The 25593-nt window shown below is 42.8% G+C and overlaps 2 protein-coding genes across 7 annotated transcripts in view; one reads left to right on the top strand and one right to left on the bottom strand.

Annotated features, from left to right (window-relative positions):
• Positions 1–21708, bottom strand: part of TTLL5 (tubulin tyrosine ligase like 5) — a 136842-nt gene extending 115134 nt beyond the window's left edge. For 4 of the 6 annotated variants that reach the window (XR_001921968.2, XM_018082939.2, XM_018082943.2 and 1 more), the window contains exons 1-8: positions 21541–21708; positions 17777–17886; positions 15864–15946; positions 14952–15058; positions 14276–14406; positions 13776–13858; positions 11720–11789; positions 11342–11426 (exon numbers count right to left, since the gene is read on the bottom strand). Coding sequence is in view for 5 of the 6 variants with exons in the window: in XM_018082939.2 (XP_017938428.2) it covers positions 11342–11426; positions 11720–11789; positions 13776–13858; positions 14276–14406; positions 14952–15058; positions 15864–15946; positions 17777–17886; positions 21541–21623 (752 nt within the window). In the remaining variant the exon portion in view is untranslated. Of the gene's footprint in view, positions 1–11341; positions 11427–11719; positions 11790–13775; positions 13859–14275; positions 14407–14951; positions 15059–15863; positions 15947–16928; positions 17080–17776; positions 17887–21540 lie in introns of those variants that run through there. The other 2 variants (XM_018082940.2, XM_018082941.2) reach the window with 2 other exon arrangements.
• An 853-nt stretch (positions 21709–22561) lies between these two features.
• On the top strand, positions 22562–25015 carry ERG28 (ergosterol biosynthesis 28 homolog). The gene is made up of 3 exons (XM_029964132.1): positions 22562–22959; positions 24204–24322; positions 24492–25015. Exons 1-3 carry the CDS (start codon positions 22562–22564, stop codon positions 24569–24571), a joined length of 597 nt encoding a protein of 198 aa, XP_029819992.1. The 3' UTR covers positions 24572–25015.
• The last annotated feature ends 578 nt before the right edge of the window (positions 25016–25593 follow it).

Genomic DNA, 25593 nt, shown 5'->3' with positions numbered 1-25593 from the left:
TTATGCAATGAAGTTAATGTCCAGAAAAGAATGCATCTCCAATTTGCTTTATTAATAGTCATCTCTCTTCATCCTTCCCCTATTATTTTCCATAGTTCAGAAGAATCTGAACTATAAAAAGACATCTAACAAGTTACACCCGAAAAAAAAAATAATCCTTCCTTTAGAAAGAACTGTCAAAAAGCCAAAGACTTTATTTCTCGATGAAAATGAAGTCACTACTTCCCTTACTTAGTAGCCATTTTGAGAAATAACTTTCCACAAGAACTATAGCAGCAAATCAACGAAGATGCTCATCAGATTAAACTTATCCTTAAATATAAACACGGAAGCGAGGGGGAGGAACCCTCCATGATGTAAGTGGCAAAGTTAAGAGTGAAAAATATTTTGCACCGTATTTTTCCCAACTTTAACTACATTTGAAATCAGAGCATCTGGCAACAGAAAAGAGTTTGGAAGTTTGGATCCCCTTTCCACATATTTCCACAGCTTAAAGTATTTGAATTTCTTCTCAGTTTAACTGAAAGTTTCCAGGATTTAGCACTTCTGTTTTGAAAACAGTGACAACAGTCCTACCATGTATTTTGTTCTTTATTACGATTTCATTATCTCCATCTTAACAGTAATTTATTGAAAGCATACGGAAAGCATTTGTTGATTATATACTTTCAGCCAGATCCTGGAAGATACTGAGCACAAATAGCAAGCCATTACAGGAAGTCATGGCTCCCTCAGTACTTCAAAGCAGAGGACATTTAGGTTTACCATGCCTTTTGGCTTATGTTTTTAATTGTTCATACTCAGAAATATAAGAATATGAACCCTGGCAGACACAGACAATACTTTAGAGAACAGTATTTCTGTACCTTGCAAATGTTTGCATTAGCTTCCTTCTACAGAGCCCATCCTTAATTATTAGGTGATCTGAGCTCCATGCCCACAGAATTCACATTTCCATGGGGACTGACTATTCAGAAGGTATTTCATTGTGTTCCACAGTTCTCAGTACAAAAACTTTCCCTTTTATTAGGATGCTACCATCTTAAGGGACATCATGGGCCACCTCAGCAATGCATCAAAAAAACCCAAAACAAAACATTTAATGACTCAAATCTACTATCAAAAAACCCCCAAGTTTTATACAACAGAATTCAATGCCAGCTTTAATACATTCACCCAGAGCTAATCTGACTAGCCTCATGCTAAGTGCAAGTCTGCAAATAGAAAATACAAGTTATTTCTAGAGCTTCTATCAATAGTCTCTGGATGTCAGAATGGTAACAGATCACAAGTACAATGCTGGCAATAGTCCACACTCCTTATACTTGTGTTTTGCACTTGCTTTGGATGGAAGACTGTTACTACCTCTGAAATACCAGTTACAATTACTGTCAGTACTCTATAGCTCTACAGCTTTTCATATTATACTTTACTGTACCTTTCTTCCACTGTAGTAACTAGGCTACTCATCCACCACACTTGTTCTCTCCAGGAAAGAAAAGGAATTTGCATGCTATAGAATGTCTTGCATCAACAGAAATTTACACGCTATTTTTGGAGAAACCAAAGTCATAGAAAAAGGCCGTATAGTAAGAGCGAAAGGTAGGAAAACACCAGTGCTTGTAAAATCTTCAAGGTGTTAACCTGAGATTAGAATAAACTCTTGAGAAATCTTGCAATCTTTTAGAAGATGATTCTATTTCAGGGTTTTGCTCTTTTCCAATTTCATTCTGGGCCTCTACTCTTTTCCAATTTTATTCTGGGCCACTACTAAGAATAGAATACGTGTCACTTAAAAGATAAGGGTCAAGATCCTAAAAGCAATTCAGAAACTATGTGCTAACTAGGCACAGAAAATCAAGGGCAAGCTTGATGTTTTCCCAGTAACAAAATTTACCACAAGCATATGCTGCAATTTCTGCATGAGCTATTTTCATAAACACTAAAGGCTTCATGCCCAGGTGTCTCATATTGCTTTAATCCAGCCAAAGTGATGAAGGCACAAGTAAGTGAGTCCAGATCATCATCTGCCAGGATAGGACTGTTTTGAGCCAAAGCATTACTCGTGGATGCTGCTATGTGGGAGCCTGCAATTAGACAGGAATCCAAGAGTACTCTTAAACCAGAGGCTGGATTGTCCACACGTGGAGGTACATCTTCAGCCAAAAGAGTCTATTTTATCAAGTGAAACTCTTTTAAACACTATCTTCTGCTTACTAATACCATCTCTTCTTGCTCTGCTTCAAGCAACTGTTATTTTCCCCCCACTGTGATCTGTTCCTGTCCAAGTTATGGACTACTCCATAGGCCTTGCAATGCACAGACCCAAACAGACTTAACAGGCACTGTTGATAATGTGTGTGGGCTGAATGGTTCAATAACTGGATTCATATTGCTTTTAATTCTTACAAAGAATTTTCCTGTAGGACTTGTCAAGTGAAAAAAAATTAGGAAAAGGAGAAGTTTTCCACTATTAGACAGGAAGGTCTTCTGCCACTTCACTGCATTCTTCTGACCCCACTTCATCTAAACCAGAAAATCTTACTGTTAACAATATGAAATGTTATGTAGGTAGCCAAGAAAGGAATGAATGTCTGTTCTATATCCACCATCAGAAGGGTATCAACTCTGTTTTGGCCTGAATTCAGATTTGCTTTCTCCATAATGCAAATTCTAACCACCAGTTTTCAAAGTTGAATCACTGAACTTTCTTTAACCTGCCAATGTACTTAAAGAATGTGCAGAAGAAACAGGATGCAAGAGGAATGGCCCCTATCACGATATCAACCTGGTTCATCTCTATGATATGTATTACTCAGAGATAATACAGCTTACAGCAGCAAGAACACAGGAAGCACCTTCCCATGTCCTGTTGTTATGTACTGCTTGTATTCACTGTCTGAACTGAATGACATGATATTCATTTTCATTAACTTGTTTACCTGGCCTTACTGCTCAAAGACCCTCCCCTTGTAATGAATCTTATCCTTTTAAAATATGAGGAAATGGATAAGTTAAGAAAATTAAAGGACACGTATTAACATGACATACAAGAGATTAGATTCCGAAAGCCTCTAAGCAAAAATAGTGTAGGAGAGCTTCTACCCCAAAACTACAGCTGGAAATAGGAAAGGTTAAACTGAGGTTGACTGCTGCCAGTTTGTAATACAGTAATACAGTCTCCCAGGCAGAAGTAGCAGCAATCATATTGTGTGAATAGTCCTGGCAGTCTCTCTCCCTTTCACTGCATCTTCGCTCCCCAGCAGGACAGAAGAGATGCCCTTCATTTCTGAATTCAAAACTTAGAATAGAGAAGTGACACTCGTACTTTCCATTGTTCTGATACACCTCCCCATGTCTCAGCTGGTCACAGCCAAGTCACACTGGCATACGTCAGCTTGGATGAAGACAACAACCAATTCTCTATATCAGGAACTACACACTGCTATAGAGCTCACCTTCAACAATAGCACATTTGCCTTCCCTCTGGTTGTACTTTCTCTTGGAGAGGGAGACAGAGCAATCAGAAGGGTGGCAGTAATAGCAGCAGGCAGCCAGGGCAGCACAAAAAGTAAATCAAGGGAGAAATCCTTATTCTTTCAGACTCCAGAACTACTCTCAATCTCCAGACTAACAGTATACTACCTAGAGATATCCCCACTCCCTGCCTCCCTGTCATGCTTCAGTGTGACCTTTGGTATTCAGATACTGACAGGTTACTGCTCTCCTTCCCCTTCTTGTAAGAGTTCATTATAAGCCTAATAAACAAGCTTAAGCTCCACCTTCAATAAACCATCTACTCCACAAGTGACATGCAAGCTTTTTCCCTGCTCACCTAGCAAACTACAAAACACTTCAAAGCTCACATCGGAAAATCCCCAAATCCACCCCACAAAACTTTGGCCCTAATCCACACCACACACTGACTTAACCCAAAGAACCTACCCTTTTACTGTCACAGTTTCAGGCAGGACATTACCTGAGGGATTGTACACCATTCTTTGCCTTATCTCCAGCATTAGTTCAGGAAATTATTTAACCACAAGACTAAGTTTTGCATGTAATTTTGAAAACATGTAAACTGGGTCATTAAATATTTACTGAAGATGTTACATGGTTTTACATGAAGCTTGGTAGCTATGTAATGCTTAGTTGAGGCATCTAGTCAGGGCCTGGGAAAGGAGGAGGAGAAGATAAAAGACCTCAGAGTGGGAAGAAGGAAAGAATAGTTAATCCCTTTTCTCTCAAACAAGTGCTACAATAATTATAAACTTTTCCATGACTGTACACAGAGTTCCTGCATAAATGCCCTGGAAAGAGTCAGTGTAGTGTTTCTACAAGCATGCTCCACAAATTTTATGCTTGGAGTCACTTTCCCAGTCCCTCGTGTCCCACACACACATTAGACTTTAGCTTCCCTGTTAGTCTATTAGCTGCCACTTTGTTTAGGGAACCCAATTCCTTTACTGTACAGGATGGAAAAAGGAAGTCTAAAGACCATCACAATCCCCTTATCTCCAAATCTCCTACATTATTATCTTTCACAGTATCCATCTGATACATCAGCTAGCAACTGAGTATGAACAGAAACTAAAGCTTGTAAGGGAATTACTAAACATAAAAAGAAGTTTTGGTGACACCAAAGAGTGGCAGAGTTTCTCTAACCAAAGCTGAATAAAATTATTCAAACAGTTCTATGTTAAAGAGCAAGATCCAAGAGCAGTTTTACCAGATGTCTACAGATACAGGAAAAGAAAAGACTTTTTTTTTCCCTGTTTATCTTTTCACAACAAATTTGCATGTTTCCAACTTATGCACTGCCATAGAGAGGTTGTGGTGTCTCCCTCCTTGGAGATATTAAAAAGCCATCTGCACATTGGTTCTGAGCAACCAGACCTAGGTGGCCCTGATTGAGCAAGGGGTTGGATCAGATCCCTTCCAACCTCAGCCACTCTGTGATTCGGTGTTAAACGTTCTCTAGTTCAGACTGTCACCAAGAGTTGACCAGCCTTTATGATTTTTAGTACCCTGTCTGTTAAGCACGACAGTAGGGTCATGTAGTTATACATATACACACATATAATATACACCCAGTTATGCCTGGGTAAACCAGTCCACTACTCAAAGACTCAGAGAATAGTGGGAGAGAAGGAATAATGTGAGGAATGAAAGATGAGGCGGGGTCTATGGAAGAGATAAAAAAATAATTTACTAGTTAGTGTTTAGCGACCTTTCCTTCAGAATTTCCTAAAACATGACATCAAGAAGACAGGTTGCTGGAGCTGACAAGGCACACATCTTTTTACTGGATATGCTAGGTCAGTACTATAATTATATCTCTACAAGATACACAAATATGGCTCAAGGAGCCATTTTTCCACTTTTTTTCTAAACAACTCTTTCAACCAGAAAAGCAGTTTTGATTTTGATCACGCTCAACAAGAGTACCTTGTTCAAAATGAAATTCTTGTACAAGAATCACATCCTATGCCACAGACAAGTGCCTAGTTATCTACCATGGGAATCAGATTTAACAAGGTCATGACTTAAATATAATTTAAAAAAAAATTAAAATACTTATATTGCCCATATATATAAAAATATATATAGTAAGCTTAGTTGCAACTCTCAAACAGTAGCGGACTGAGGCACAACTACCCCATCTTAGAGAAGAAAATTCAAGGTAAAAAACATGTATCAGGTAACAGGTCTCTGTGAAAGCAGTAAATTTCTATTAAGAGACATATACAGATAGATAGATCTTAATTAAAAACTAAGGAAGTAACATCCTGGCTTGACGCACTATCCACTGGCCCAAAGTCCAGCAAGTACATCTAGCAAGTAACACTGCTCTACAGCTTCTGTGCAAGGCAATGTCTACTGAAGTGGTTGTAGCCAAACCCAGGTGTCCATGCAGAAATGAGTTACACTCCCTAAGAAGCAGAGGCCTGTTGGGCAAGGGTTACTGCAAGGGGGATGGGGCTACTGCAGCCAGCTTGGCCAGCTCTGGCCTAAGTGCAGCCTGTGAGGCAATGTGAATTCCTTGGCTCAAAGTGAACACCTGAATTCTTTGGAAACCACAAGAATCCAGCACAAAAAAGGCAAATAGCCCAGAGAGGCCAGTGTTAATTAGGAAGCCAGGCTACCGAAGGAGGGAGTGCCACAAGGCTGAGTGGTGTGAGCTCAGGTGGCAGCATGGCAGCTGGTTGCAGCTGCTGTCTAACCCCAGAGTGAACTCTCGTGTTCCTCTGGAAAATCTCCCCGGTCTGCTGCTCCTTGGGCCCTTTGCAAGAACATTTGGTTTTCAGCTCAGTTTTGCTTTTTTTTCCCCCCTTTAATCTATTTTTCAGATTCAGTGTAAATCTGAATGAGAAGTTCCTGCTGGGCTAGGACCCTTACAGCTATTCAAGCTCAGAAATAGGGCTGCCTAAACAAGGTAGTTTAGCAAAAAAAGTAGACTATAGAGAAGTCCCCTCCAAACAAAGAGCCATTTCACTATGAATTCCCCACACTAAGTGTCAAGCCTTCATTATGCCTGCAGGTACCAAGCAAGACAGGTCCACCAAGCTCTTTTCTGTCCCATAAGGAAGTACACAGAAGGAAGGGAAGTTAGACAGGAGAGAGAGTTGACAAAACAGGGAAGAGTTACAAACAGCACAAGCTATTCCTGGCCCTATGTTCTCTTCAGCTGTACTTCAGGCACAAGTCAGGCTTGTTATTCCCTACTTGCATGAACACCCCTCCAAAAACCAGCATAATCCACCAATTCAGCAGCTGGCTCTAAGAGCTGCCTTGGGACTCCCCGTAACTGGGCTTGGTGAGTCACCTTCAAAAGCATGTCAAAGTTTATAATTAAGTCTGCAGTTTATTAACAATGTACCTCTTATTCAAAATAGGATACAAAAGGCATGCAATATATTTATTGAAATCACCTGTTTTGGAAGTCTCAAATAAATAAAACTACCTAGATGACCAGATGACTGAATTACACCTTCAGGCAAATCTGGACCAAGCTTGCCACGATCATTTCATTTTCCAAACCTACACTTTCGATGCAAAGGTCCCAGGTACATTTCTCCAGGCTGTGAATCACAGACGACCAATCTAGATTATATTTGTCCTTTCCAGTGGAAAGTTACTAAATATCTGCCAATTGAACAGCAGCACATTCTGTCTACTTTTTTTTTTTATGTACTAGAAAAGTGTTCAACACGTTTTTCAATCCAACAGGAGGATCTTAAGTCACCCAATGCCACAAGAAAATCTGAAGCTGAATTGTTATACACATCTGGGTACATATTCTTCCCATCTCCTTCAGAGGAAACTTTTCTCACTCTTCCACATGGAAAATGAAATACAAGGTACAAATGTTGGATCCATAATCCCTTACTTCTCCTCAGCTCTGAAGCCTCAAATTCCACTCTAGATCATGTCATGACACATCTAGCTGTGCCAAAAGAAACTAGGTCTAAAGAAGTATCTAGTCAAACATCACGACTGTGTGTTATACCAAGTCTGTTCCTTTTAAAGATGACTACATCTTACTATTTTCTGATAGCACTCCTTTTCTGATAAGGTCACCAACTTTACTGAAACAGTCAGGTTCCTCTTGGAGTATGCAAAGCATAACACTGGAAGGAAACATGACCTTTCAGACAGACTAAAAATAGAAAAAAAAATTAAGAGAACAACCCAGAAGGTCACCCTTACTACAGTTCAGAGACTACCTGTCTTCAGAAAGCAAACTCAAAGCATGGAATTCACCATAGTGCACCAAAAGCACTAGCAGAGGTTGCAAAACCAGATTCCTTTGTTCTGCTGGTGATTTTCACCTTAGATTGCTTCAATATCACCTTTGATTCTAGATCCTGATATTACCTCCCAATTCTCTGCTAAAAATTACTTCTACTCTTAAGCAGTGTAAGTTTTTTTCTTAAACAAAGAATTAAGAACAGCTTCCACCCCAAGGTTAAAACATTTCCCTCTCCATGCACAACTAAAGTTTTGTCCCAGTTTTAAACCAAAGCATTACATGTGAGCAATAAAAGGGTCTCTCCGAGCACTTAACTTGCAGTCAAATGGAACACAAAAAGGCTAAATAGGAAGCCATAATCCAGTAGCTCCAGGTTCCTTAACTCTCATCAACTGAATCTGCAAATCTAGAGCACGGGGAAAATCTGAATGGCTAAAGCTAAAGATCACTAGTGCCATCTGGAGGCCATACAGAACAGCCCACCTGATGTTTTGTCAATCCCTGCTCACCTTGAATGTTGTCCTCCCAAGAGAGCTTGGACAGCACTTGTTGCACGAACACATCAACTCTACAGTCACAGAAGGTGGGAAAAGCTTAAGAGTAATTAAAGATACTGGTTGCAATAAGCTTATACCTATCATGTGAAACCAGTCAACTACAAGGCTGACTGTAGCTGACACTTCAGCAGAAATTGCTCAGTGGGCAGTTGAAGCTTAGTAACAGAACTAGAACTACTCTCCAGAGTCAGGACCTTGGAAGAGAGATAACATCTCATTATTTCCTCTATACCAGTTTCTCAGTTGTACTGGTAGAGCTGACTTATACCACAGAATATATTAAGACACCTAATATCCCATTTATTCTCCATATACTATCTACCTCTCACAGAGAGCTGGAAGATGGGATGCAATTTGAAGGAAAGGATAACTACCATTAGTAATACTGTGGTGTCCTGTTCCACTTCCCTTGTATGTCAACACCATGTGCTTCAAATTTGATTATCATTTAAACAAATGGAATCTAAACACACATAAAACTGTTCAGGATTTCAGAATGCTGAAAAGTGATTTGCAAGTATTACTGCCACACGGGATCTTAGCAAGATAGAGAGTCCAAAATTGTTGAGACTGATGCTTCTGGATGGATATCCAGAAAGAAAGTTTAAGTTAATTGCTCAGGGTTGACTACAACACTGTTTCAAGCTCTAGAATTGAATACTCTGATTGTCAAAAGAACAAAGGAATTCAGCCAGACAGCCTCCAGGTTATCAAGCACAGACTCTGGCTCACAAATTATCACAGAATCATAGAATATCCTGAGTTGGAAGAGGCTCACAAGGATCATCAAAACCCAATGCCTGGTCCCACACAGGACAGCCCAAAGACTCACATCATGTACCTGAAAGTGTCGTCCAAATGCTTCTTGAACTCTGGTAGGCTTGGTGCTGTGACCACTTCCCTGGGAAGCCTGTTCCAGTGCCAAACCACCCTCTGGGTGAAGAACCTTTTCTTAATACCCAACCTAAACCTCCCCTAAGAACAGATCTAACTGTCGTGTTCAACTCCTTAATGCATGGGTATAAAAATAGAGCCAGACTTTTCTCAAAGGTGCATAGCAGGACAAGAGGTAACAGTCAAACTGCAACAAGGGAAATTCTGCTTAGATATAAAAAACGCAGACACAGTGACAATGATCAAATGTTGAAACAGCTTGTCAGGAAAACTACAGAAATTCCATTCTTGGAAGATACTAAAAACTTTATGGTATAAGGCTGCAGAGCATGTACCCAAACTTTGAAGGTCTGAAGAAGGAGGTTGGACTAAAAAACTCCAGACTTCCCTTTCCACCTAAATAATTTGATGATTGTGTCTTAAGGGATTCACCAGAACTGTCTAATCAGTGTATTTCAGCAAGAAGAATATACTTACGTCCTTCCTCATTTACTTCCCCAGACCTCTAATATTGGACTGGAATTGTTAAAACAAAAACAAACAAACAAAAAACCCCACATCCCAAACCATACATGGTCCCATTTACACTTCCTCCTTCCCCACCACAAGGAAAACATGTTACTCTACTGTCAGAGATAAAAATGCACACTTATCCTCAGAGTAGAACACTTGTGTTTATACAGATGGATTTTTCCAGAAGTAAACTCCTACAACAAGATCAGCAGAACCACCTTTAAGACATTAACGATGGTGCAAGTCCTATTTTGAAGGCCTGCTATGCACTGCCCATTCTGAGAACATCCTACCAAAAACTCCTTTTTCCCCTCTCCACTTTCCAAAAACATGCAATATTAGCAATTAACAATTTAATTGCCAATTCTCAAGAGAAAAGTCTTGCATGCCACATATGCTTAAGGCTCCCTTTCTAGAGTGAATATAGTTGTCAAGCTTTCCACTGATGAAGATGAGCTTCTCTGTTCTGCATCCCCTTAGGGAAACAATCTCTTCACATTATCATTGAAGGCAGAGGCACATCACAACACACCTGAAGGGTATTCATCTGTTTAAAGGGTGATATTTCTTGTGGGATCATTATTAATGTATTCTTTGGGATTCATTATCTGCTTTGGATAAAGATAATTTGGATTGAGTATCTACCCAAGTCAGAACCACGGCAGGCACGAACCCTAGAGATATTCATTCTGAATACATCATATGCGCTTATAAGACAGATACAGCATTACTTAAAACTGTGCAGAAGACAGTCCTAAGGTGCTCTTTTCTCTAACATAACTATAGTTAAAATTCTAATCTGTTGGAAATTCAGAGGGGTGATTGCTTCAAATTTATTACTTACAGCACCAAGCCTGTCTGAGCTCAAGACACATTTGTACAATGCTCTCAGGCATATGGTGCGGTTCTCGGGGTGTCCTGCGCAGGGCCAGGAGTCAGGCTTGATGGTCCCAATGGGTACCTTCCAAATCAGCATATTCTATGATTCTATAAATATTTAGCTAAACTTCTGTGATGAAGAGAAACAGGTCCTTTTGGTAGATAAGTACTCTTCCTGGGGAATTTTTGGTATCTTTCATGAAAATTAGTATCTTGCAGAGTAAAACCACTGAAGTAGTCTAAACTCACTTACTGGATACTGCAGAAAATACAAATACTGACTTAGTATTTAGAAGAGTAGTTTAAAGTATTAAAACAATCACCAATACAGCCATCAACAGTTCTCTGACTGTTCTTTTTTAAGATAAATTTGAGAAAGTCTGGATTCCCTTCACCTTGGAGAATGGAGAAGGGGCACAAAGGCACCAATAATCCAAAGAAGTTTCAAGAAGAATCCAACCTTGAGAATACACATGCCAATGATGATGTGTTTGGCCATTCAACCCTTAAGAGTTGAAAACTTGCTTTATTTATTACATATGTAATAAAATCCTCACTCAAGATCTAATAATCTATATAAAGAAAACTGATGGGAAATGGCATGATGAAGTATCATATATAAATAAACTCTGCAGAATTCCCTAACTGGCACTTCCCTCACTTACTATTGTTTCAGGGGTACAGATCCAAGACATGTCTGGATCATCAAGTGCAGGTACACTGAAATAGAACAATCGTCCCCTACCTGGCCAATCCTTCCTCATAGAGGTAGATGACAAGTGGATCGTAGGATGTAACCAGAACATAGAGGCGCACATCGAATTTGAAATCTGAAATACAGTTGTCAAGAGTCAGTGACTGCAAATATCTTTCAGACATCATATCCAGTTGAGGAATTTCAACAGACCCTGAGAGTAATAAACCATTATCTGCTGCTGACATAGGTGCCTGAAGCTTTCCCAGTTGAAAGGTTTTCAGGTTTTAACGAATTCTCTAGTTACATTTTTCTGGTACTAGTCAAAGCTAGACCACTCAGTTATTCAACTAAATTACTGTAAACATTAAAGAGATCCTCAGATGCAAGTTGGGGGAAGAGGGAAAAGGAATTCCTAAGCACACTCACCATCTATGAGCAGGGGGTTGTTGATGTAACGAGAAACCAGGATGTTGTCTTCCACAACAATCTGGCTTGGCTGCAGAGGAACAGAGAATTCAAAAGTGAAAAAACAGCAGGCTTAAGGAATAAGATGACAACTAGACCAAACTCATAATTTTTTCCAGTCTTGCCCTCCTAAAGCCACCCTGTACCAATCACTACATCTGGGGAGGGAAGAAATAAAAACAAAATGAAAAAACTTAACAGTCAGACACAACATATTTAAGGTAATTAGATAATAATCAGAAGTCTGGGAACGATTACGTTGCCAAAAAAACCCACCCATTGAATCTTCCAGTGTAATGTTCCTTAGAGTAGAATACAGATTTAACAGCCACGTGGCAATGATGTAAAATAAGCAGGAAAAAAGACATATCTAAGAAGTGATTGTTATTCTGTTTGCTCCTCAAGGGTTAACCAAACACATAAAGGAGGGGTTTAGAAGACACTGGAAGGAGCATGTAGCTACAGTTGGTAAGGAAGTCACAAGTGAAGAAAATGATTCCTCCTTTATAACAAATCCTGGGCTGGTATCCAACCTTCTTGCCTACATGAATAAATACTGTCTACAGAGGCTCAGTTCAGGGCTCCTGTGCCAGGAAGAAGCTACCCTTTAGGCTCAGAACAGAAAGCTCTAACTATGACAAATATACATTGTAATGTCATGGGATCTGTTGAAAAGGCTTTTACTTTTTGCTGTATGCAAGCCTTTCTTGGGACCAGTTTTAACTAGTCGTACAAACAATTTCTTGTACATTTTCTTGTCTTCAGTTTGCAAAAGAGCCAAGATAACCACATGATTCTGCCTTTATCCAATTTTGCATGTGTTCAGCCACAACACCGGCATCACGAGCAGGAAACCTAAGCATAAAAAGTGCATTTATACAGTGTGAGAGAACAAGCTAAACTTCCCTCAGCACATTACGCAAAAGTGACATCCTGTTCTATTATGGATCAGAGAAATGCAAAGGTTTGTTATTTTGTTAGTGGAGGAGGGCCTCTTTTAAAAACTTTCAGGATGAGTTTCTTGAAGACATTCCTTTAATGGCATCACACTGAAGGAAACTGGCTTGTGGGTTAAACTAGCTGAAGTGTTTCTGGAACAGAGATAATACACAAAGGGATATTGTCCCAGAAGGGTCTTTTCCCCAGGTCATGGTGAACTGCCACTGAGCCTGAGCTCATTCCTCCCTTTCAAGCAAAGAAAACTGAGTGCAGCTCTGGAAATACTTACCTCATACACTTGGCGAATTGCTCCCTTATTTTATGGGAAATGATCCAAGTAGAGAACAGATGAGGCAGCATGACCCCTTCAGTGCAGGGAATGCTAAGGGGCTTCGAATGAGTGGGGGAAAAAAAATGACTCAACAGTCAGTTTCACTGCTGAGAATATTTATTGGAATCCCCTCGTGTATTTGGCTCCTTTTCAGATGTGTTTGTTACCTATGACAACCTAACTCACTGCAAAGCCCAATAAGAGCAAAAGACAATATAACCAGCATATTAGTTCAAAGAACACCCTCATTACACCTCAGGAAGGGCACACTGGCCTTTAGATAACAGCTTTAAGACTGACATACTTCCTACTGTATAAGGTTTCCTTTTAACTAGTCTTTTTCATGGGAAAGAGGGAGACAAGGGGTCTGTTTGAGGACTGTTCAGGTCACACAGGGAAACAACTAAGGAGAGTTCTAGAAATCTTCCCAAGGCCAGCCTACTGTCAGCCACAAGGAGAGCATGAAGCAGCACAGCTTCCCAAACTCTCTCAGGGAGTATAAACTTACTCATAATAAGCTAAGACTTGAAGGTAGATTGCAAGATAAGCATAGCATACAAAGAAATAGACTGCTTTTGGTTACACAGCACAGGTCCAGGTAGGCTTTGCCAGCTGCTCAGGGTTGTTGAACTGCTTACCAACATATGCTTGAAATTCAGAGTAGGGACAGTAGTTATGTTGGCCTGGAAGCCAACATAGTTTTGAACACAGCATTACCAAAGAGCATTCCTTTTGCTGAACACTTACATTGTTTATCAGGTAGACACCTCGACCCCTGGAAGAGGCCACAGGCTTCACTATCCATGGTCCTCTGTCCTTAGAATAGGTATCTGGTTAAAGGAAAACAGCACAAGTCTGAAATATCTTCCATTTTGCTTATTTGCAGAGAAACAAAAATCAGGAATGTTGCCTATATTCCTAAGCCCTAAGCCTCCTTTTGGCACTTCTCTCTTCAGTTCTCCCAGATGTTAGTCAAGGATATTGTGAAGCTGATCATCAACAACCCTTTGCACATAAAGCTCGATTTTGGAGCCTTTGGCCCACATCAGCTTCTTGAGGACTTACACAGGCACAGAGTAAGCAGCAGAAAGAAATCATGTGGGCTTTTTCCATTGTCTTTCCACTTTTCTTTAATTTTGTCACCTTAAACGCTGGTATAATCAAAAGGCTAGGATATTAAAAGTAATTCCCTTTCCCCCACCCAGTTATTTTGCTTTAGGTCTGGGCATCACTAGCCATTCACTTACTGCAGAAGTCCTGGTACTCTGTTGGGAGGATAAAGGTCTGAGGTAAGATATGGAATGTCTTGAATCCGTGGGCCAGCTGCATACGAGTGACATTCCTGTACAGTCTGTCCTTTCGTGTCAGTTCATATGACCTGAAGTCCCAAAAAAAGAGACTGTATCTATTTTTTTTCCCCAACGTTACAGCAACTCTTTATCCTAGATATTAAAGTATCTTAGATATTAAAGCCCTATAAGTTGTCTAAACCAACCCTAACCTGCAATACTCATTAGTTTTACTGTCCTATCGCTGTATTAATATCATTTGTAGCACTTCTTGAAATTCCCAAGACAGACTGAAACACAGCAAACTGTTGGAATGCTGGTTGCAAACCTTAAAATGGGACATATGACTATTTGTAACTGAAAACCCAAAGTCCCAAATACTTTACTTACACCATCAAATAAAGAAAATAAAATTAAAAATCCAATAAATCCAATATTGGGCTACAGACAAGCACTTCAACTCAAACACTATCTCCCCAAAACCCCAAAGACCATTTAGAATGAAGACAGCATGTGGCACAGGCCCAGTATGTTGGGACGTTATCATGTATACTCTATTTTTTAAGGTATCTATATTCAAAGTTTTGCAAATCATCACAGAGATATTCAGCAAAACATGATATCAAGGCCTTACCTAGGGAAATGATTGACTTTCTGAATATCTGTAAGGGAACGCAGCAAGTAGGGCTTCAAGTGTGATCCTGTCCACATGAGATTATAATCAGTGCTATTAGGGTGAACCTAAAAAGCAACATAAACACACATACAAAACCACAGAACTAATGAAAAGCAACAGCACTGGTCCTTAGGTCTATGAGACCAAAGTAGTTCTAGTTTAAGACCATCTCCTCTACGCATCTCCAACATAAGAGTAACTCCAGCCAAACTCCTGCCCTAAGCTATTTCCGTCCTGGGAAATAACCGTGTCATATTTTTCTAAACAAACTTGTGAGTTGGTTCTTTTTGTAAACTATTTAAATCCAATTTTTAAAGCGTTTTTTATCTCTTCAGGAAACTTGTGAGACCAATTCCTTAATCTGGTGTTATTCAGAAAAAAATCCACCCTAAACACACATCTCAAACTGTCATTAGGGGCATACAGGAGACTTTTTAGAGAAAGATAGGTGATGGAAGAGAAATGTGAAACTCTACACCAATACTTCTGTGACCTTGTAAAGGCTGAGAGATTAATTCCTTCAGATCTTTCCAAGGGTATGAAATGAGGTTTTAAAAGCAAAAAGATTAAAAACACATTACCAAACTTCATCATCCATTTTTCCCCTAATTTTGCAGGCTTAAGACTAAAGGGTACTCCTTTGAGAGTGCAGAATCATGACATATTTTCAGTCTGACCGTCAGAGTACTTTAAAAAGAAAAAAAAAATTCTCGAGGGGGTCCACAGCAGCTTCCTGGTTCTAACCCTGCAGAGTAAAAAAAAAAAGCCAACCCACAAACAACAAAACACAAAAAAAAACTAGAATAACATCATCGTCATCATCACCTCCCAGCCCAGCACATAACCAGATGAGAAGTCCATGGTACTCACCTCATGGAACCCATGGGCAGTCAGAATGCTTCGAACCAGCCGGCTGTCTGTTCGCACTATCTTGTAGGACATGTGGTAGCGCTCTGTTAAGAGGCAACAAGACATGATATTAGAGTCTACACCTAGAATAATAAACCAAAGTTACTCATGTTACCAAAGAAGAGAAAAGGACTCAGCATAGTACAACTGCATTTAATTCACAGAGAGTAACAACACATAACAGGGAAAGGGTGATAGGAAATGCCTATCCATCTCTTGGAGCATTAACTCCAATGATGTCATTGAACTAACTTATCCTTAGTTATAAAATAGTTGCACCACTGAACCCTACTGTATCAAAATAAAGCACAGGACATCCTAACAAATACACAAAGTATTTTTTAAAACATCCCTGTATATAGACTGCTTTATAACACTCCAAACATGATTTTAGCTGTTTCTTCTCTATTCAAGATCAGTATTTCTAGCTAAAAGTAACCTTATGCCTCTTACTGACACGGCTAGCTTATATGATCACCTTTTAGATCACAACAACCCAAAATAAAAGACTGAATTTTTGTTTACACCTCATTCACCTGTATTGATCTTCCAACAAATAACTGCAAAATGTATCAGGATATAAAGTAAATAGGACAAGGAGATAAAAAGATAAAATCAATACCCAAGTAGAAAGTCATAAAAACAAAAGCAGTAAACTCCACTGGAGGTATAAGGTAAACTGAAAGCAAGTAGCAAGACTAGAAGCCAGTTGTCATATAAAACAATGTGGCAATCCATAAAAGTTCCAAGAGAGAAGAGACAGAAATGGCAATGCTAGAATGACTCAAAAAGACACTTTAAAAATTGGTTCAAACTCAGAATAAAAAGGTGGAGATTAGATTAAACCTCAGGAAATATGTTCTATCCACAAAAATAAGTCAAAAGAGTAAGAAGTATCATAATCTGGGACCAGACAAAGCAGAAGGAAACTTAATGAGTTGCACTATTCAGCAGTAGACTTGTTAAATCACTTGAGAAAAAGCAGAAGAGACTCCACACTCCAGTTAGAATACAAGTTACAATTACCATCGGCTTCTGCCACCATCCACGTATGTTTCTAACTCACATGAAAAGGATCAGGAGTTTCCACATATAAATCACCTTCTCCACCCCTTACCCCAGTGAGCCAGAAGCATTTCTGCTTGGATAGCATATTAGAAATGAAGGCATCAATTACCTAAGAAAGGAAGAAGCAAGAGAGGAAAGAAGTGTCAGCACCTTCACAGAAAGAAGATTTTAAGGTTTTCTCCAACTCAGCACATCCAGAATACGCACCCAGCTGTACACACCCAAAAGTACTAACTCTCTCAATCCAAAGTGATTGTTTTTAACAAGCTAGCCTCTTATTTAGAGGCTCTCCCTTATTTGACACAAGACAGGTTTGGTCTCCCAGTTCAAGTGCTGCCAGCAATCATTTTGCTTATGGCCTTCTCTCACTTGTGAGGCTGTAGATGCACAGATCTGTTACTACAGCTTATTACTGTTCATACAACTGTGGGGCTGGCTGCTTTATTTCCCAGTGAAACCCCCTCAAAACTCACTGCAATGACTGATTTTAAAGTTCTTAGCTATAGTGAATTTATATTCTGGTTCTAAATTCCAGCATAGCCTCCACGTTCAATTTGAAAGCAGACAGTTCCAACTCACAACACATCAAGAACCAATGGAGGGACAAACACAGACACTTGTCACAATCCAAAAACATCATACACATTCACCAGTGAATCAAGCATTTCTGAACATCTCAGTCCTCAGAGACAAGAGAGGATTGCAATTTCCTTCCTACCACGTCCTCTGTCCTCTTCCACACCACAAAGAGAAGAGACTTTCACCTCATGCCTTCAGGCCAAAACCTGCCACAAAGTAACACCCACCTCCAATGAGGCGGAGGTAGCTGTCCTTGGTCAGAATGGCTTCAGCATGAAATACCAAGACAGGGATCCGCCTGCAGCCACCACCGGTCCACTTGATACACGGATGATCCCTGAAATGACAAGACAGTCAGTATAAGCAACTGCTGAGCCTCATACACGCAAACAGCTACTTACAATGAGGACACAGCAATTCTCGGTACTTGCCCATGTTTGCCTACCTAGCCTTTGGGCAGGACACAAGCAAACACACCATGGCAACAGAAGGATGGTGAGGAGGATTGTAAACACAGCTAAGTGACTTGCAGCTTGGATGTGGAAAAATACATGTAACATTCTAATTGTTGTCTATCCTCGTGTGTTTGACAAGTAGGACATCTGTGGTCAGATAACACAGGATCTAATAGACTCTGAGGCACCCTACTGAACATGCCTGAAATTCCTGTCCTGTTGTGGGAAAGGTCAAAGCATAGTGGTAAGCTACATCTGCAAGAATCCCTGAAAAATAGGTGTGAACAGCAGCTTCAAGTGACTCTCTAGCAAGGACCAAGCTCCACAGTGCCTGTATCCCTGCTCGCATGCCTCTGCCCAGGTGCTGCTTTGGGGATCCCACAGTTAGCAAGGTAACGAAAATAAATTTACTCTCTGCATTTTGGCTATGATTTCATGGTTGCTCCCAAGCCCTGCCTGTGCTGACTTGCATACACACACACACACTAGGCATCTGTGGTGGTTCCAGGTCCCACCCTAGCTGGATACCAGGTACCCACCAAAGCCACTCTATCACTCCCCTCTGCAACTGGGCAGGTGAGGAAAAAATATGACAGGCTCATGAGTAGAGAGAAGGGCAGGGAGAGATCACTCACCAATTACCATCATAGGCAAAACAGACTCAATCTGAGGAAATTAGCTGAACTTACTACCAATCAAAATCAGAGCAGGATAATGAGAAGTAAAACAAATCTTAAAAACACCTTCCTCACCACCCTCCTCCCTTCCCAGGCTAAACTTCATTCACAGTTCTCTACTTCCTTCCCCACAGCAGCAAAGGGAGACAGTGAATGGGGATTACGGTCAGTTCATCACACGTTGTTTCTGCCGCTGCTCAGGGAGAGGAGTCCATACCCTGCTCCAACATGGGGTCCCTCCCATGGGAGGTAGTCCTCCACAAACTTCTGCAGTGTGAGTCCTTCCCATAGGCTACAGTTCTTCATGAACTGCTCCAGCATAGATCCCTTTCCACAAGGTGCAGTCCTTCAAAAACAGGCTGCTCCAGCACAGGGTTGCATGGGGTCACAAGTCCTGCCAGTAAACCTGCTCCAGCATAGGCTCCTCTCTCCATGAGTCCACAAGTCCCTCCCAGGAGCCTATTCCAGCACAGGCCTTCCACAGGGTCACAACTTTCTTTTGGGCATCCACCTGCTCTGGCTGGGTCTCCTCCAAGGACAGCCCGCCACACTGTGGTCTTCACCACAGGCAGGGAAATCTCTGCTCCAGTGTCTGAAGCACCTGTTCCCCTCTTTCTTCACTGACTTTGGTGTCTGCAGAGCCATTCCTCTCACATATTCTCACTCTTCTCTGAGCACAATTACCTCTGCACAATAACTTTTTCTCTGTTATCACAGAGGCACTATTACCATCACTGATGGGCTCAGCCTTGGCCAGCACCAGATCCATCTTGGAGCTGGCTGGCATTGGCTCTGTCAGACATGGGAGAAGCTTCCGGCAGCTTCCCACAGAAGCCACCCTGTAGCTCCCCTGCTAACCTGGCCACGTAAACTCAATACAGCATCCTTGGTACTCAGCTATAAAGGGAATCTTCCAGATCACCCTCTTTTTGGGTTGTTCTTGCCAGCCTGAGTTCTGTTTAATTCTTATTTATTTTACTGAGTACAATTTGGGAAAAATCTCATGAGCTTTCACAGCTACAGTTCTCTGAATGTATAGCCTGAAAACAGCATCTATAATTCAGGATAAACCACAACTGCTGGTATCCACACAATCAGCCCTTGCAATGCAGGTTTCAGCCTCCAATTTCAGAACTGCAAATCAGTGCGGTCTGCCTGGTTGTAATCCTGGACTCTGAAGTGCACAGAAAGGCACTAATGCAGAGTTTGAGAGACTAGAACAAGCTTGGCTCAACACAATGGATAAACTTGTGTGTTCTTCCTTTTTAATTCCTGTCAGATACAGTGGAACGCAAGTCCAGAATTCAAGAACAATGTCCCCAGTCCGCCACTCAAGCCACAGGCTCTGGGATATGGTCATCAGTTCTGTGCAAAACAAATAAGACAGCATTGGGAACTATCGTCTCCTCAGAGGAATTAAGAACACATCAAAGAAATTTAAGACCTGTCACATGAAATTCTAAGATCACCCAAAGGAAACCTGGCAACCTCCATAAGCAAAAACAGGTTGCTTATTACTCACTGCGCAAGGAGATTAAGAAAAAGTTAACAAAAAACAGAGACTGAGGAGTTGGAGAGACATCTTTATCTACACTAACAAGAAGAAATACAAAGACTGGCAGAGATACACAGAAGCATTTGTCTAAAGAATGTGCAAGACCATTGTCTGCCAAAGGTTTGGAGAAACCAGAGAAGACAAAACACTTCCAACACTTAAAACACATGAACAGAGATAAAAGGGCAGTATTCTGGTGGTGGTGCATCTCCATCCCACCTCTTCCTAGAGCTAGAACAAGGGCTCTTAAATGTAGCCTTGGTCTCTTAACCAAGTTATTACCATTATCACCCAGACAAATGAACTTCATAGCACTCCCATGTGCTTCCACTACCTCTAAAATATAGTTTAAAAAACCCCAAAACCTACTACTAGGGTGTAATTAGCTGTTAAGACTGGAAGGGACCCAAGAAGCTTCCAGATTTTACACTACAAGCCAGAGCCTTATGTAAGTGGGAAATGAGCTGAGGTAAAAGGACAGGAGTTTATATTAAGCCTGTCCTGAGGATTTGCAGCAAGGCTCAATCCTCCCACTGACGGTCATTCATTTCTAGCATAACCCTTGGCCACTTGATGCAGACACACTTTTAAAGTTACCTTCTAGGTGAAGTCAGTTCTGGACCTTTCCATCCATGATGATCTAGCAAGTCCAAGTCAACCACTTGGTATGAACTAAAATTCCTCTAAATGCCTTCAGTTGCTGCAGTTTGCAACTGGGCACTTAGGCACAACATGCACCCAAAAGAAAACTAACAGGACATGTTACAGCTGAAAAGAAAAGGGATGCCACTCTGGCAAAGAATAAGGGAGTAACTTCTTCATAAGCAAAGATAAAACAGGTTACTAAACAAAGCTGGAACAAACATAATTACTTATACTAGTAAGTAACATGAACTCTAGCAGTTGAGTTCTCACAAGACAGTTTTTTGAAAGGACATAGAACATTGTATATTATTCTACTGTACAGATTTCTATTCTCTGCAGCAGTAAAGCTAAACCAAACCAAACCAAACAAAAAAGGACATAATCAAAAAAGTTCCCAGCTTAGGAACATGACAGAAAGAAATCAATGAAACTGCAGACTTCAGAGCAGCCAAGGAAAAACTGCACATCCAACCCTGGTGAATATGGTGGTCTTTTAGGCTACCAATGTAGGCAGCCTGCCCACAGGCTTGAGGCCCAAACCAACCATCTCCCACTTTATAGGTAGGAGGGTAAGAAATGCATCTGTCTTTTCAGATTAGTACAAATCCTGCAGGAAGCACAGACACATAAAACAGTTCAAAGGGTTTTTCCCTACTTACTCCAGTCCATCTATAGCATCTTCCTCCTCCTCCTCTGAGGATGAGCCAGTTTCCTCCAGATCTTTAGCCATCCCAACTGGCATTTCCTCCGGGAGTTTTCATACAGCCCAGTCTCGGTAACCTCCAAAACTCCTTCCTGGAGGTTCAAGGGCTCTTGCAAGAGTGGTCACCTGCAAAAAAGATTAAAAGCACGAATGCACAGCTGAGCAGGGCAGCAAGAGAAGCGAGATAACTCCCACCTCCTACCAGTACATACTTCTCGCAGGACAATCAGCCAGCGTATTACAGGCTGTAAATCACCTCCTAGCCAGGAGAATAAATGAAGAACCATCACCGTCTAAGAGATTACTCCCCACGGCCATGAGAGGGCTAGAGCGCTACGCGAAGCGTCCGTCTGACTCCTGTCCTGTGCCGTCCTGCTTGCCTGCCTGCTCTGGCCCGCAGACGCGCGCACGGCGGCCGGCCAACGGGAACGCGCGCGCGAGACCACGCTGTCGCGCGGGCACCGGACACACGTAAGCTGCGACCGGCACAGGAGCGGTCCCTCGTCAGGGGCGGCTGCGGGCCGGCCTACCGCCCAGGCCTGAGCAACGCGACATCCGGGCGACCAGAAGCAGCAAGACGGCGGGGAACCGAGCGGACAACAGAAGGTCGCTGGTGCTCGCTGACCCCCGCGCAGCCGGACGCGGGCACAGCCCAACGACCTCGGCCCTCCCGGCCGTTCCTCCGTTACTACACACAACCGACGGGCGGCGGCCCGCCGGCGCGCAGGCGCCCAAGGCCGCCGCCTGCTCAGCGCGCTCACCGCCCCCGCCTCTCGTCCGCGAATGGGGCGCGGCCGGCCCGGGGAGAGGTGGGGCCGGCCTCCTCGTGAGTAGGGATCCGATGGCGGGGTGGCCCTTACGTCACGTGGCGCGCGCGTGGAGCGGAGCGCAGCGGCCAATCGCAACACCGGGCGGTGTCGCGCGCGGGGCGCTGCGGGAGCGCCGTCGGTAACGGGCCGAGTCCGAGCAGCGGGAGGATGAGCCGGTCGACGTGCTGCTCAGTCTGCATTCGTCATGGTGCGTCATCGCGCGGCGGAAACACCCTGCAGAGCTTAATCGCGATTCACGTTCTGTCAGGAGACAGCTGTAAACCGCGAGCCCGCCTCGTAAAGGGTCGCGCCCGGCCGCCCCGGCGCCTGGCAGCCTCTCGCTTACAGCCAGGGGCTTTGGGCTCTCTCTCTGGTCCCAGGCCCGGGACCCGCCTACTGCGCCGCGCCGGCAGGACTGGGGGCGACAGGTGGGGCCATGCGTGGTCTCCATGTGCTCCTTCCTTCCTTTGCGCAGTGAACGAGCTCCAGGCTCGGACCTTCGGCGTCTGGACTCTGCTGTCGTCAGTGATCCGCTGCCTTTGCGCCATTGACATCCGCAACAGGACGTAAGTAAAGAAACGCCCGATTGGTTTGCTTACTAGTCATAGCCTCAGCAGCTAGCTTAGAGGGCAGCGCGGAAGAGGTGGGAAATCAAAAGCTATTCCTAAACGTCCTGTAGCGTTGACAGCCTTCCCCTGAAAAACCTCAAACACCAGTGCAGGATTTGCGTGATAGCAGCTGCTCCCTTCTGCCTCTGTGGGGACAGCCTGTGCATTTGATTTCTGTTCTTAGCTCAGGCAGAAATCGGTAGATCTGAGAGCTTCTTACTCTCACAAGTTTCTGAGCTCCAGCTTGAAAGCGTTTTCTGATGGTGTTTGTGTTCTGTTGATGAAGCAATTGCTAATGCTGATGCTCAATACTTTTTGTACTATGACAGCTCAGCTGAAGACTGTGGCAGGTTGAGGCGCCCCCTTGCAGTGGCCTTAACCCACTGCCTTCTTCCCTACACTCTTACCTGGGGCGGAGGACAAGGCCTGAGGTGCAGCCTGGTGCTGAGGTGGGAGGCAGGCCATTTCTCCCTGTGCTAACAGAAATGTTTCTGAGAGGGATTTCCAAGCAGGCTGACTCAGGGTCTGTGCTAGGCAAAGCCTTTATTGGAGGTTGCTAGAACACACTCTTTTGTCACTGCTTCCCTAAGCTCCACAGCAGAAGTCACTGTTTACCTGGCAGCACATCCTTGGACTGCCTAGGCTTGTCTGAGGTAGGGAGGTGCAGGGATTCAATTATATGTTTTTAGGGTGTGGTGGCAACACCAAATCCCATTAAGTCGGTTGTTCCTTTGAGGGATTTGATCTTGGATCTCTTGGACCTGCTCCCTTTCATCAGCTGTGGGCCCTAGGGCATAGCAGAGCACAGGTGGGAAGACATGTTGGGTGATGCAGCCTGGAGTCAGCCAAGTCCTGTCACCCCAGTTCTCTGCTCACCCTGTTCTCACCCTCTTTTTGTGCTTTTTGTGAGAAGTTGCACATACTTCTCACTTCACTAGTGCCCTATTCGTGCTCTCCTCTCTTCACCTGCCTTCAGGCCAGATAATGCCTGTGACTTTCAATGTACCACTGAACACTCGGCCCCATTCTCCCCTCTGCTGTTGCCCAGGGAGTTTTTGCACCTCACTAGGCAAGGGACCAAGTGCCCTCTGTGCTGACAGTGAGGGCAGAGGGGACAGCATGCAGGTTTGCCTCTTTTCCACTCAGCCATACTCATGCCCATAGTATGATATGATAACCTGCTTTCTTCTGCTCTCCAACAGCCTTTATCACATCACGCTCTTTACCTTCTTTTTGGCCCTTGCTCACTTCCTCTCCGAAGTCTTCATTTACCACACTGCAGCCTTGACAATTGGAGTTATGGCACCTCTCATGGTAGCAAGTGAGTATTGCTCTGTATCCTCCCCCCACAAACTCCCCTTGGAGCTATGACCCCCCAGAAAAACTCCCCATTCAGCTACAGGCTACAGGCAGGGATGGGATGGTGGGAGAGAATGCTTCATCTCTTGTCCAGCATTTTCTACACAACTCATCCTGTATCTCCATCACAGGTTTCTCTATTATGGGGATGCTGATTGGGCTGCAGTACCTGGAGGTAGAAGCACTATCACAAAACAAGAAGAAAAACTGAAGATGAGGGCTCTGTATAGGTCAGCGTCATCCCCGGTCTTCACTGCCAGACTTCCACTAAAGCTCAGCTGAACTTCTCCAGGACACCAGTCCCAGTGGTGGATCAGTGCTGGACTCTGTCAATCACTGTTCATTACCAAGTCTTTTTTTCTTGTCCAGGCAACATTTTAACTGACTGATGTCAAAGACCCAGAGGAGTTTGTGTCAAGCTTGTGGGGGGCATTTGATGACTGACTCCCCGGATAGCAGGCAAAGTCTCAGGCATGCCCAGTGCACTAAGGACTTCTCTCCCAGTGTAACTGTAGGGAGAAGGTGCAGGGCTATCCAGGATTCACTGAACACTTTGGACCAGAAAGAGAGAATAGGTGCTACCCCTGGCACTGCCGTGTAACTTGCATGTATGTGTTCATCAGGGGCCATTTCTAATAAATGACAGAAAACTGCAGCATGCTATGTTTGTCTTTCTGCTACACAGAAGTGGGTAGAGGATCAGAGCCTTGTACTGTATGTTGCAGGATACATCATCTCTCTTTACAGCAAACCTACCTTTGCCTGACTCCTTCCCACAAAGTTCCAGGTCTGACTGCTCACATCACACACGTGAAGAGGGTTGCTGCAGCTCTCCCTTCCGCAGCATGCTGGTGATAGCAAATTTGAACTGTATGCATCTGTGAGCAAGGACTGAACTACCTGTGTAGTAAACTATAACTGTAGAAGATGAAGAAAACATGAACAGGTTGCTTAGACCTAGACAAAATAATGCCCAAAACAGTGGGCTGCACACAGAAAGTAGGAAACCAGCAGGAACTCCTAGCTGGGAAGACAATTCACATGCAGAAGAAAGAGAGGAAAAACACGGAAGAAAAGAGCACAGCAGTAGCACTGGACAGAAAAATGATTTTTCCATTCTGCAAAACATTTCAGCCTGTTAAAAGAGCTACATGTAGATTGTTTCAAATATTTAATATGAATCTGTCAGGTTTCATTGTACACTTCCAATGTTTTTACATTAAAACTTCTATT

This window comes from Manacus vitellinus, unplaced genomic scaffold, assembly GCF_001715985.3.
Source record: "Manacus vitellinus isolate BGI_N305 unplaced genomic scaffold, ASM171598v3 scaffold_6_pilon, whole genome shotgun sequence".
In the NCBI taxonomy this organism is placed as follows: Eukaryota; Metazoa; Chordata; class Aves; order Passeriformes; family Pipridae; genus Manacus; species Manacus vitellinus.
Note: the sequence above shows the minus strand (reverse complement) of the source record. Positions and strands in the feature narration are given on the sequence as shown.